The 13,127-nt window shown below is 42.0% G+C and overlaps 1 protein-coding gene across 1 annotated transcript; it reads left to right on the forward strand.

Annotated features, from left to right (window-relative positions):
- Positions 1 to 1,746: 1,746 nt before the first annotated feature.
- On the forward strand, positions 1,747 to 12,407 carry LOC139369766 (solute carrier family 2, facilitated glucose transporter member 11-like). The gene is made up of 12 exons (XM_071109028.1): positions 1,747 to 1,857; positions 2,300 to 2,398; positions 2,696 to 2,856; positions 3,930 to 4,054; positions 4,331 to 4,460; positions 4,665 to 4,813; positions 5,062 to 5,249; positions 8,308 to 8,418; positions 8,837 to 8,938; positions 10,530 to 10,605; positions 10,953 to 11,080; positions 11,904 to 12,407. The coding sequence occupies exons 1-12, from the start codon at positions 1,747 to 1,749 to the stop codon at positions 12,120 to 12,122; spliced, it is 1,599 nt and encodes a 532-aa protein (XP_070965129.1). The 3' UTR covers positions 12,123 to 12,407.
- The last annotated feature ends 720 nt before the right edge of the window (positions 12,408 to 13,127 follow it).

A 13,127-nucleotide genomic window follows, 5' to 3' on the forward strand; every position in this document is an offset into this window, starting at 1 on the left:
CCATTGTTGCTCCTAGACATTTCCACTTCACAATAACAGCACTTATAGTTGACCAGGGCAGCTCTAATAGGGCAAAAATGTGATGAACTGACTTGTTGGAAAGGTGGCATCCTATGACAGTGCCACATTGAAAGTCACTGAGCTCTTCAGTAAGGCTATTCTACTTCCAGTGTTTGTCTATGGAGATTGCATGGCTGTGTGTGTAGACTGAAGAAGGCTGTAAAGCCAAAACAGTCTGTGTACACTATCCCTGATGCAGTAAAAAAAAATATGCATTGAATAATGAAGTACATTTTAGGCAACATATTTTTGACAGCAAACCCATTTACAACTCTTCATTTTTCTAAATGTGTGGCTTTTATGCACGAGCCAAGCTTTTAGGAGAGCGCAATGGTTCTCTTTTGCTCGATTTTATGCACCTGTCAGCAATGGGTGCGGCTGGGGTGTCCACATACTTTTGTATATAAAGTGTACATTAATTTACCACCAGGAAGTTAATGAGAGAACATCTAAAAACCCATTCCGTCCATGATGGACTAATCAATTAAAAGTTGAATGTGTTCAAGGCAGGCAATAATAAATAGTACACTATAGTGGCCAAGAGTGACAACAAACAATCATAGTGAAAATTAAATTTAAAATTAGATTATGGGTTACATCTAACTATGACTAATTTCATACTAGATTTAAAGTTTTGTGCAACATGATCAATAGATAAACCTTGATTTAACACAGTTTAAGTGTTAATTCATGTTGGTGAAACCCACCCTGGTATTTTAGAACTGAGTTGTGCTTTGGAAGTATTGTATTGAAGACTCATCCTATGCAGTAATTTATAGGCTTACAATTCAGCACCATCTGCTGGCTAGACAGCGACATTTGAAGAGGCTGATCATGGTAGCCAATGACGAATGATGATAGTATATGCCTCAATTCCATTTGGTGACGTACAGGCTACACAAACATCAACCATGTCATAAATTGATGTCAATTGGACATTTTCGCAAGGGCGTGCGTTTGAAGTAAAGATGCAGCCCCATAATGAGAGTATAGGCTATAGGTCTGGTTTGAGCATGACTCCAGACATGGTCCAGCATTTGTAAATCGACAAGAAGCATGACTTATCGGACGTTGGCGACTGGACTAGAGCAAGCTGCACGCACCTGTAATGTTCGTTGTCGCGACACCGCCTGAAAGTTGATTTCCAGAAAGACTGGGCAGATATTCTGCACATGCGTTGCATATAATAATAAAATGCTAGACAAACATTTGGTAGGCTTATGATTCCGCAATGTTGTGAGAACGATATGAGACAAATTCCACAGTATAGGTAAATGACTCGAGCGAGGTGACCGGTGAATAGCCTAGTGCCATTACATATTTGATCTGAGGCAACAGCCCACTGGGCACACAATGGTTTATTCAACGTGGAGTACACGTTGAATTTACGTCTCTGCCCAGTGGGAGGCGATCCATATTCCATATCTGAGGTATTGTATAGAGAATAACAACGTATTGTATGAGACCTACAGTAGGATAACACCCACGTGAAGGTCAACGTTATACCTGACAGTTCATATAGTGGTTAAACATTGCCTTAACATAACAGGAGTTGGGTGTCACACGAAACGTGACACACACACGTGCAGGGGGAGTGGATACTGTACTTATACAGTATTTCAGAAGGTTGGGGTTGGGGAGTTCGGTGATGTCCACAGTCCTGCGCTCTGCGTCCTGGCAACCTGAATGATTCAAGGATTTTGCAAAGACTTGAATAGATCTGCTGTTATATTTCTACTTAAAAATACAAAATATAATTTTCGATTCGCTATGTCGCATGTTGGAGTGGATAAAAAGGTACAGTAATTTTGTTTTTATTTCGTAATAGGCTATATATTTTTTTATGGACCGTGTAATGTAGTTTGGTGTCGCGTTAAACTTATTTTAGCAAAATGCACTTTTCCCCCCATGTGAAAATAATGATAGTCACAAAAATACATTCGAAAAATGTAATATGTGATGTGAACGTGTTTTTTGTTGTTGTTTATTATCCATTTAGTCAGACTATTCTGACTTTTGGCATGTTCTTCTTTTCGTGCACTGTTCCCATTGCCTATTTTTCGAATAGTACCTGAAAACATAGGACTGGGGGCATAACACAGTGTTTCTCCTAATTCTCTTATGTAAATCAATACTCTGTGGCTAAGTACTGTGCACTATTGTAAATCTCCAATATTTATTAAAGTGAACAACCTATCATTGTTGTTTCTTTTTTATTAATACTTGTTTGTACTGACAGGGCAATGATCTAAACTTGATGTTAATGGTGACGTCATGTGCCATTGGAGGCACTCTTCAGTATGGCTACAACCTTGCCATAATGAACGCACCCACCATAGTAAGGTTATTTTGACACACCTGTGTGTGTGTGTGTGTGTGTGTGTGTGTGTGTGTGTGTGTGTGTGTGTGTGTGTGTGTGTGTGTGTTTGGACCCCAAGAAGGGTACCTGCTGCTTCTTCTAAAGCTAATGGGTATCCAAATAAACAAATACAATCTGTGTATGTGTGTGTGTGTGTGTGTGTGTGTGTGTGTGTATGTGTATGTATGTGTGTGTGTGTGTGTGTGTATGTGTATGTATGTGTGTGTGCACATGCTCACTTGAGTGTATTTGACCACACTTGACCTTTCCTTTCAGTTCATTCAGAACTTTGTTAACGAGACATTTCGGGAGCGCTGGGACGTGCAGCTGAAGAACTACCAGGTCACTCTGGTCTGGACTTGCATTGTGTCCATCTACTCCCTGGGAGGGCTGGCCGGAGCTCTTATAGCTGGACCCATGAGCATAACCTTTGGAAGGTAATAATGTATTATTGTATATCTGGATCCATGATCATAACCTTTGGAAGGTAATGTCATCAATGTCAAGGCAATGTCAAGGCCCTCACTGAAAAGCTCACTTATGTGCTTTAGAATTCAATATTACCCGGGATCTATCAGTGATATAATGTCTCAAAGAGAAATGTTTAGTGACTGATGAGAAGATTTTCATCTGTTTATGGGTCAGATGTAGAAGGGGGTTGCATCAAAGAGAGCATAGACACAGTGTCTCTGAAGACAGCAAGGCTACTTTATGATTTCTCTTCACAGTGGAGTCAGTTAATGAACAATGTGGTGGTGTTTATGTTTCTCAAGGCTGAAAGAGCACACTGAACCTTGCAGGCTGGCGCCAGGGCATATATGATATCTGGACAGATAGTAGTATTTGCATAAACGTAATTATAACATCATTACTACAGTATAAGTTAATTGATACTCAAGATTTACTTGGATCTACTCGTCTCCACTATATTCTACTCTACTAGTCTCCACTCTACTCTACTGTATTCATCTCCACTTTACTCTATTCTTCTCCACTGTATTCTACTCTACTAGTCTCCACTACTTTATTAATCTCCACTCTATTCTACTATACTCAATTCCACTCAACTCTACATGTCTCCACTCTATTCTATTATACTCTACACTACACTACTAAATTATACTCTACACTACTCTATTAAATTGTACTATACTCTACACTGCTCTACTATATTCTACTTTACTCTACACTCCACTTCTCTACTAAATTCTACTCTACTCGTCTTCACTCTATTCTACTCGTCTCCACTCTACTCGTCTCTACTCTACCTGTCTCTACTCTACTTTATTTTACTCTATAATACTCTACTAAATTCTGCTCTACTCATCTCTACTCTATTCTACTTGTCTCTACTCTATTCTGCTCTACTGTACTCTACTCTACTAAATTCTACTCTACAATACTCTACTAAATTCTACTCGTCTCCACTCTATTCAACTAAATTCGACTCTACTCTACACTACTCCACTATATTCTACTCTACTCTAAACCCCTTGTGTTGCTCCCACAGGAAGAAGACTATGCTGTTGAATAATATCTTCTTGATGCTGAGTTCACTCCTAGCGTTGACCAGCAGAGCTGCCAAGTCTTTTGAGATGATCATCATCTCCAGGGTCCTGGTTGGAATCAATGCTGGTATCTACTGTATATTCAACCAGAGGGTTCTCAAATGGGGGTTCTCATGTCATCAAACCATGCTCATTGTGCAACTGACTGCATTACTTGTACGTTGTGTATAGAGAAAAAAGTGTAATACTGGTTGTATGTTTGTTGCTGTCTTAGGTCTTTAAATGTCAATGACATGTAAAGTGTAGATATAGATAAGACAAGCAGCTGTACAATTACAGTATTATGTTTGATGCAAGAAACTGAAACCACAGACAGTAGAGAAATGATCCACTCCTTTCACAGGGATCAGTATGAATGTGCAACCCATGTATTTTGGTGAGAGTGCTCCCAAGCACCTGCGAGGGGCTGCTTCCCTGTCGTCAGCCATCTTCACAGCGTTTGGAGTGGTGTTAGGACAGGTCGTGGGCCTCAGGTAGGCAACATACAACACACCGACACATAAGACAAACAACCAAGCAGAGCATTCAGAGGCTACCAAATAAGTCTGCAATTTAGTGTTACTTACACATAAATCTAGCACTACAATGGATTGTGTGATTTGTTTGGGGAAATAATTGCAGTTGTAAACTTTGTTTTAATTAAGTCAGTATTTCATTTGATGGTGTCATGTTTCCAGGGAGATCTTGGGCAGTGAGCCCTGTTGGCAATACCTACTGGCCAGTAATGCCATCCCAGGCCTCATCCAGCTCCTCACTCTCCCCTGGTTCCCAGAAAGCCCTCGATACCTCCTCATAGACCGGGGGGACAAGGAAGCCTGTATCAATGGTAGGTAGGGGGAGAGCCAAATCATGGTCCATGTTGTTCTGTTCCTCTTGTATGTGAGTTAGGGAGATATACAGTAAAAGCATGAGGAGCAGGCTCTGTGGATGTTCATTGTGCCGCCTCTGCGTCAGCAGGGAGGGGTAGTCTTTAAATCTTATATGTGCATCTGTGTACTTTGCCATCATTTGTATTTCCGAAATCCATTTTGCCCGTCCACGTGTATGTGTCTGTGTGTGCCGTGCGTGTGTTAGCTCTGAGGCGTCTGCGTGGCTGTGAGGTCCAGAGATCAGAGCTGGATGAGATCCTCCAGGAGCAGGCTGAGGCTAAAGGCCTGAGGCCCAGCAGACCCTGGGAGCTGTTCGCTGACCGTAATGTGCGCTGGCAGGTGATCTCTATCATCACTCTCAGCAGCGCCATGCAACTCTGTGGCAACGACTCCGTGAGTTACTACAAAAACTTGTGAATTAGAACTAAAACGTAGAATTTTAAATAACTGTGTTTTTCAACAGGGAACTTCATTTCTAGTGGATTAAGTAGGCCACATGTGTCGCATAAAATCACAAATAATATCTGTGGTGAATGATGATGCAATGTCCTTTTATTATTAATTTACCCTCTTACAAATGATGTAACAAGCAGACTCCTGCCAGCAGACTTCTATTGTTATTGTAAGTATGGTTTCTCCCCACAGTTACTGGGTTTCTCAGATGTTTGGTTTTGAGTAAGCAGGGTTTTGGTTCTCTCTGGTCCTGGGGTTTCTGACTGAGAACTCTCTCTCTAGGATCAAAGTTACCTACCTCTAAAGAACACCATTGTTCTGACAGTAGAACATACCCAGCTCAGACACAATTTTGGCCACAGTGTTGCTGACCCCTCCTTCTCACAGCAAACTTGATTAGAAATGTGATATCAGCTATCAATATTTCATACTGTGCGTAGACGGGTTTACATTTCCTTGTTAAAAATGCATGCTGGTGATGATGACATGTGGTTGTACTTTACAGTTGTAATGCTGCGGGAGTTAGGGAGGAGTACATAACTTAAGGTTACTTTCGTAATGCCACGTCTCTGATAATAGAGTGGGGTGTCTCACATTGGGATTCGCTGGGATAAGGGGTGTGCCAGCGCGTCCACCCCTGGTGGTGCGTCTCCTGCCAGCGCAAAGAACAGAGGGCAGTGTGCGTCTTTTGTGCAACGCCAAGAGATCTACGCTGGCTCCAACGTATCTCTCCCAGATCTGGTTCTCCACTGAGAAGAGGTGTGCGCTGCTCCACATAATAATATTTGAAAAAGGAACCTGTACAGCTGCAGAGAGTGAGGGCCATACTGGCGTTTTGATGTATGCTAGCACAGTGGTATTGTCTGTCCTGACTAGGATGTAACAATTTGGAAAGAGAAGGCAGAAAGTGTTTCGGAGATAGGAACACTGTGTCATCAGTTTCAGGGTAGTTTATGTGAGCAGGGCGGAGCTGTGGGGACCACAACCTGTTTAACCACTCTTATCTTTGTGAACTGCGCCCACCCCCCCACCCCCTGTCCATCTGATAGTGTAGCCCGGAATGAGAGAGAATCCAGTCTGACACCCAGGTATCCTATTATATGTGTGGGCACCCCCCCCCCCCCCCCCCATTAAGTACAGGCAGTAGCAGCCGAGTTGGCACTCTGCCGCCGTTATAGCTCTGATTGTCCATTTGCTCTATAGAGAGGAGACGTCCTGCTCTAGTATGCAAGCTGAGTCGCCACTTGCCAGAATTCCATTGAAAGCGAGTGGTTTCGTAGCAAACTGCAGTCTGTACCCCTCTGTAACTGTGGACATGACCCAGGGCTGGAATATGCATGCACGCCAGTTCTCTGCTCTTGTGACGAGTTGATGACTCACTCTCTGGCGGCGCAATGGGGAGTTGCCCTTTTATTGTATTTTTTAACTTACCAAGACGCTTGGATGCAACAGAGACTTTTATTACAAAGGGAAGTGTTGAGACACTGGGTGGGGACTGAAAATGTGTCTTCTTACCTCAGCTACTAGAACCCTAGGTCGGTCGCCCCTTCTTCCCCCCAAGGGAATCAGCGGGGCGGGACTTTGCTGCGGCTGTGAGGAGCCCTGGAGAGGGGATGCTCTACATAGTTTTCGTCCTTGGCAACTCCTTACAATGCACGCACACAGGACTCGGGGTTAGTGAGCATGGACGTAGGTTTTGCTGGACGAGAGGAGGAAGCTAGCAATTCTACCATTTGGGCAGGTATGAAGACCTAGTAGAGGTGAGCTGGATTTTCAGCGAGCTAACCAAGTAGCTTAGCTTTGCAGCGTGAGCTAACCAAGTCTCAGTAAGGAAAAGGAAAGGGGGATACCTAGTCAGTTGTACAACTGACATGTATCTTCCGCATTTAACCCAACCCCTCTGAATCAGAGAGGTGCGGGGGGCTGCCTTAATCGACATCCATGTCTTTGACACCCGAGGAACAGTGGGGGTGCGGGGGGCTGCCTTAATCGACATCCATGTCTTTGACACCCGGGGAACCTTGCCTTGCTCATGGGCAGAACGACAGATTTTTGCCTTGTCAGCTCGGGGATTTGATCCAGCAACCTTTCGGTTACTGGCCCAACGCTCTAACCAGTAGGCTACCTGCAGTAACTAGGCGTGTGACGCTAGCTACCACCGGATACTTGGAGCAAGTATTCTACTCAAAGCAAAAACTTAACTTTTGGACAGTACTCAAAACTAGAGACGAGAAGCTGAGGTCCTACGTTCGGCAGCGTAAAGCTCACGGTTCATTGGAGAACAGTTAAGCAGGGAGACAGGGATCAAGTCGTGCTGAGGAGAGCTTAGAGGGGGATAATGACCAGAGGGCGGGTCCGTGGCAACTTATAATGAGTAGGGTCTCTCCTCATTCACTACGTGACCTGTCTGTCTGCGACAAACATCGTGAGATTGGACCTTCTGTAGTGATTTGCTTATCCAGCGAATCCCAATGTGAGACACCAAACGATTATTTGAAAGCGAGCGCGTTGTTTGTATTTCAGATAGGGTTTAATGAAGAGGTGTAGTCAGTCCAAGGCCATGCCAAGTTAATAGTGCTGCTGCAGTCTCTTAGTTGCCTTCTTGCTACATCTCACAGTCCCTAACTGACGACTGTGTAATTACAGTACCTTTCTTTCTTCAGGGGATTATTTAGACCAGGGGGCTGGCAGCTGGAAGCCTTAGGGAGAGAGCTGACTGGGTATTAGAGCAGTAATATGCTAAATGCTTTGCGGCTGAATCAGCTTATCAACAACACAATTTCAATTTGGTCATTCGATGTAATGATTTGAAATGCTCAGTCAGTCTGTCAGTACTCTGTCAGTACATGATAAGGACGGGACTCATTTTTATGAAAAACGATAGAAAAAGCATCGTTTTATTCAAAAATCATCATAACTGAAACAGCAGCCACTGTACTCTGTCAGTATGCTCACTGTATGTACAGTGTATGTGATGTTCTCTTTTTCACTCCAACAGATCTACTTCTATGCATACTATGTGTTTAAAGAGTCCGGGATCTCTCCGGATATGATCCAGTATATCACCATATGCACTGGTACATGTGAATTCACAGCCTGTATAATATGTGTGAGTATTCCTGAGTAATAATGTGGCTGTTGTGTAACTATTGGTAACTAACTAACCACCCCAGAGGCAAGTAGGGGTTGTTTTACCCCTGTCTCTCTCTCTCTCTCTCTCTCTTGTTCTTGTTCTTGTTAAATCCTTAATCCAGACCTTTGAAAAAGTTGCTCTGTAAGAAAAGTTACATTTTAAAATTGTTCCTGCATTCTGAGAGCTGTTAAAGTGCTTTTCTAGGCATTCTGTTTGGATTAGAATTTTTTTTTTTAAATGTATTTTCACACAAGGCCAAAAAAAAAAATGCTCACCTCAGGGTAACCAGAGACGTAAAAGAAGATGAAACACCTCTCTTTTGCGTCTACTGCTAACCTCAGGGCTGAAAATGACATGATTTTAATATACATTGTAATGTTTGCATCCTCCTCAGAACCTGCTGATTGAGCGACAGGGCAGGAAGATTCTTTTGATGGGAGGCTACGTTTTAATGACGGTCTGGGCCATTGTCTTCACTATAGCTCTGTGTTTTGAGGTATTCTATCTTCTTATGTCATCCTCTTCCCCTGTCAATGTAAGAAGATAAAAGTGCGAGTGGAAATCAAAAGGTGATCTGAAACTAGATGATGGAGATACGTGGCTGAAATGCCATGTCCTAGTCATGTCCTAGTCTCTAATCTCATTGGTTTTATTAACCTTTGGGACTCTATAACTTCTGAAGTGCGAACGTACTCATCCTAATGGAAGGACAGCAGTCTGACATGGTGCATCTGCGTCGCAGTCACGCTTGGGTTGCTGTGTACCAGGCAGAAAAGTAAACATGCCCTTTTGAACCCCCTGTTCCTCTTCATGTTGTGACAACACATCACTCTATCCACTAGGAGGGGTGATTCTACGTTGTGCTTTGCATGTGTCGGTGCAGTGGGTGGTTGGATAGGTGTAGTCAGGTACAGTTGTAAGATCTTAATTTGATCACTCTTCTGTTGCTGAGAATTTTTCTGCATGGCAGAAAATGCAAACTTGTAGTGTATTCAAAGGTTTAAAAAGGCTTCGAGAGTTTGTAATTTCCACGTTAAAAGGTCAGGCTTGATTTGCCCTAATGGAAAATGTATCAAATCCCTACAAAAAATGATCATCCACATCATAATTCACATTTCCTCTTGCTGCAGTATTATTTCCCTGCTGTAGCAAACTGGCTCAATTCAGATTCTAAATCTGTAAGGCGACAGGACACTCTTAAAAATCCCACTCAATCAGTGGTATTATGTGGTGCTCATTTGAATTAATATCGATTTAGCTCAATTATTTTTGGTCCTCAGCCTTTGGTCTGCAAGAAAGTCAGATGTTTTCAATTTTACTGATATTGATTCAGCAAGATAGAACTGAGTTGTCAGGAAAATTACTTTATTTTTTATATATATTTTTTAACTTGGCGTTAGCATCGAATAGCCCCCGTGATATGCAACCTTTCAGGGAAGTTAGGAACCAATATACACAGGCAGTTAGGAAAGCTAAGGCTAGCTTTTTCAAGCAGAAATTTGCATCCTGTAGCACAAAATCAAAAAGTTATGGGACACTGTAAAGTTCATGGAGAATCTGACCACCTCCTCCCAGCTGCCCACTGCACTGCTAGGAAACACTGTCACCACCGATAAATCCACTATAATTGAGAATTTCAATAAGCATTTTTCTACAGCTGGCCATGCTTTCCACCTGGCTACCCCTACTCCTATCTTGCTCCTTTGCACCCCAGTATCTCTACTTGCACATTCATCTTCTGCACATCTACCATTCCAGTGTTTAATTGCTATATTGTAATTACTTCGCCACCATGGCCTATTTATTGCCTTACCTCCCTTATCCTACCTCATTTGCACACACTGTATATAGACTTTTTCTACTGTATTATTGACTGTATGTTTGTTTATTCCATGTGTAAACTCTGTGTTGTTGTATGTGTCGAACTGCTTTGCTTTAATTTGGCCAGGTCGCAGTTGTAAATGAGAACTTGTTCTCAACTAACCTACCTGGTTAAATAAAGGTGAAATAAAAAATAAAATACAAATAAACTTGTTAAATCATCTATTTTTGACTTGATAACTAAGTTCTTTGTTTTACTGTAACAGCACAAGGTGGAGTGGATGCCCTACTTGAGTATGGCCTGTATCTTCACCTATATACTCAGCTTTGGCATGGGCCCAGGTGAGCCAGTCTCTTCCTTTCAATAGCTTTAATATTAATATTTAGCGTTAATATTATTAGACCAGTCAGTTAGAAATACTAGCTAATATTGAAGGGAATTACATTGGCATTTGAGTATTTTATCCTACACACTACAGAGTATCCAACAGAGCTGCAGCTGACAGTTTGTTGATAGTTTGAGCATCTGTAGATCATATATAAGGGTCTGTGCAAATAAACTGTGATTTCATTTCATTTCAATTATGTCTGTAAGGATGACAAATGTATTTTTCCTTGGGGATGAATAAAGTACACTCATCTCATTATTGATTGGTATTGGTAAGGTCTGTGTTTATCTTTGCCTACAGCTGGAGTGACAGGGGTCCTCCCTACAGAGATCTTTAGCCAGACTGCCCGTCCAGCAGCCTACATGATAGCTGGCTCAATGATGTGGATCAACCTTTTCATTATGGGGATGATCTTTCCGTTCCTGGTGGTGGGTGAAAAACACACACACACAAACGGCTCCCGAGTGGCGCAGCGGTCTAAGGCACTGCATCTCAGTGCTAGAGGCGTCACTACAGACCCTGGTTCGATTCCAGGCTGTATCACAACCGGCCGTGATTTGGAGTTCCTTAGGGCGGCACACAATTGGCCCAGCGTCGTCCGGGTTAAGGTTTGGCTGGGGTAGGCCGTCATTGTAAATAAGAATTTGTTTTTAACTGACTTCACTGGTTAAATAAATAAAAACGCTCACACAAACACAGGGTCATTCTACTAAACGAGTGCCTTTTGCGTCACTTTGATAGAAGTAGAAATTGTGCAAAAATATTGCATTTTAAAAGCTTGTTATATCAAATAAGTGCCGTTTCAAATAGACCACATGGAAAAATCTATAAATTAACCCTGTTAACAATAAATACAATAGACAAGACAGAAATGTTTTAACAATAAAAACATTTGGGTGAAGCTTGCATTCCATTGCCCCTCTCTGTTGCACACAACAAGCTTCCATTCCCCCTGTCACAAGGGGATTTGTGTATGATTTAAGATGAAGTCGTCAACCCTGTGACGGTCAACCCTGTTACGGTCAACCCTGTTACTTTAGTAGGCACTTACTATAGTCATTTTGTAACTGAATCTCTTGAGATGGGAAAACATGTTTTTATTAAGTTGAACATTTTAACAAAATCCAATACTCAAAAGGCAAGTAATTGGCAGAACGACCCCCCCCCCCCCCGCCCTCCTCACACACACACACACACAAACGCATACAAACACACACACGGACTCATTTTTGTTGTTCTTTCTCTCTGCAGAGTGAGCTGGGTGAGTTCTGCTTCGTCCCATTTGCTGCTGTCTGTTTCCTGTCTGCTCTGTTCGTGGGCCTGGTTCTGCCTGAGACCAAAGGGAAGACCCTCTCAGCCATCGCCAACGAGTTCCACAAGCTCAACTACAGGGGCCAGGACAAGCAGGGTCTACCTGCCCCACAGGCACAGTATCAGCTGGGAGAGGTCTGCCACTCCACTGCCCTGTAGGCCTACTGCTCTCCTACCTTTGACCTACGACTTCTACCATTGACCACAGTACTATTTATGGTTAATGAATTAATTAACCTTAATTAACCGGGAGATCCAATTGAGGTCAGAATACCTTTTTCCCACAGGAAACCAGGTTTTCCATCGTCTTGGGTTTGGAAAAAGCATGCAAAGATGGTGTATTCCATCAGTGTATATGGGTGAATCCCATATACACTGATCAGTGAAGTTATGTTTTTATTTTATTTTATTTTTTTAGGACCAATATTTACAAATCCCTGTGAGCCTGTTCATGCCGTATCAATCACATATTGCCTTGTGATGAAAATGAAGAAAGTATATTCAAATCAAATTTGGATGATTTATTTATTTTTGCTGTCCAAGTCAAATGCAAAGTTCAACTGCTGTTACATGTGTCATAGGGTTATCATACAGATATGGTGGATGATATTGTAATAAGGTAAAGCCAAAGATATCTAAGCTACTGTATGTTGTGAGAGTATTATACTGTATTTATAGATCATTTCATTTCAAATTATATTATCAAATAATCAACTTGTTTTGAACAGTATGTCATATATTTCATTGTTTGGAATAGATTGTGATCATAAACAAATATGACCATGTATTGTATCTATGTGAAATACAGTGCCTTCGGAAAGTATTCAGACCCCTTGACTTTTTCCACATTTTGTTATGTTACAGCCTTATTCTAACATGGATTAACAAAACAAAAAAATATCAGCAATCTACACACAATACCCTCATAATGACAAAGAGGGTTTTTCTAAATTTTTGCAAGTATATTAAAAATACCTTATTTACGTAAGTATTCAGACCCTTTGCTATGAGACCCGAAATTGAGCTCGGGTGCATCCTGTTTCCATTGATCATCCTTGAGATGTTTCTACAACTTGATTGGAGTCCACCTGTGGTAAATTCAATTGATTGATCATGATTTGTAAAAGCACACACCTGTCTATATAAGGTCCCACAGTTGACAGT

Source organism: Oncorhynchus clarkii, chromosome 17 (genome assembly GCF_045791955.1).
Source record: "Oncorhynchus clarkii lewisi isolate Uvic-CL-2024 chromosome 17, UVic_Ocla_1.0, whole genome shotgun sequence".
Taxonomy (NCBI): domain Eukaryota; kingdom Metazoa; phylum Chordata; class Actinopteri; order Salmoniformes; family Salmonidae; genus Oncorhynchus; species Oncorhynchus clarkii.

Bases quoted from the DNA above. Each gene is read 5' to 3' on its own strand.
- LOC139369766 (XM_071109028.1), top strand. From the start codon at position 1,747: ATGATTCAAGGATTTTGCAAAGACTTGAATAGATCTGCTGTTATATTT. The intron at 5,250-8,307 runs GTGAGTTACTAC...TCACTCCAACAG, and splicing joins AACTCTGTGGCAACGACTCC to ATCTACTTCTATGCATACTA. The intron at 8,419-8,836 runs GTGAGTATTCCT...CATCCTCCTCAG, and splicing joins TCACAGCCTGTATAATATGT to AACCTGCTGATTGAGCGACA.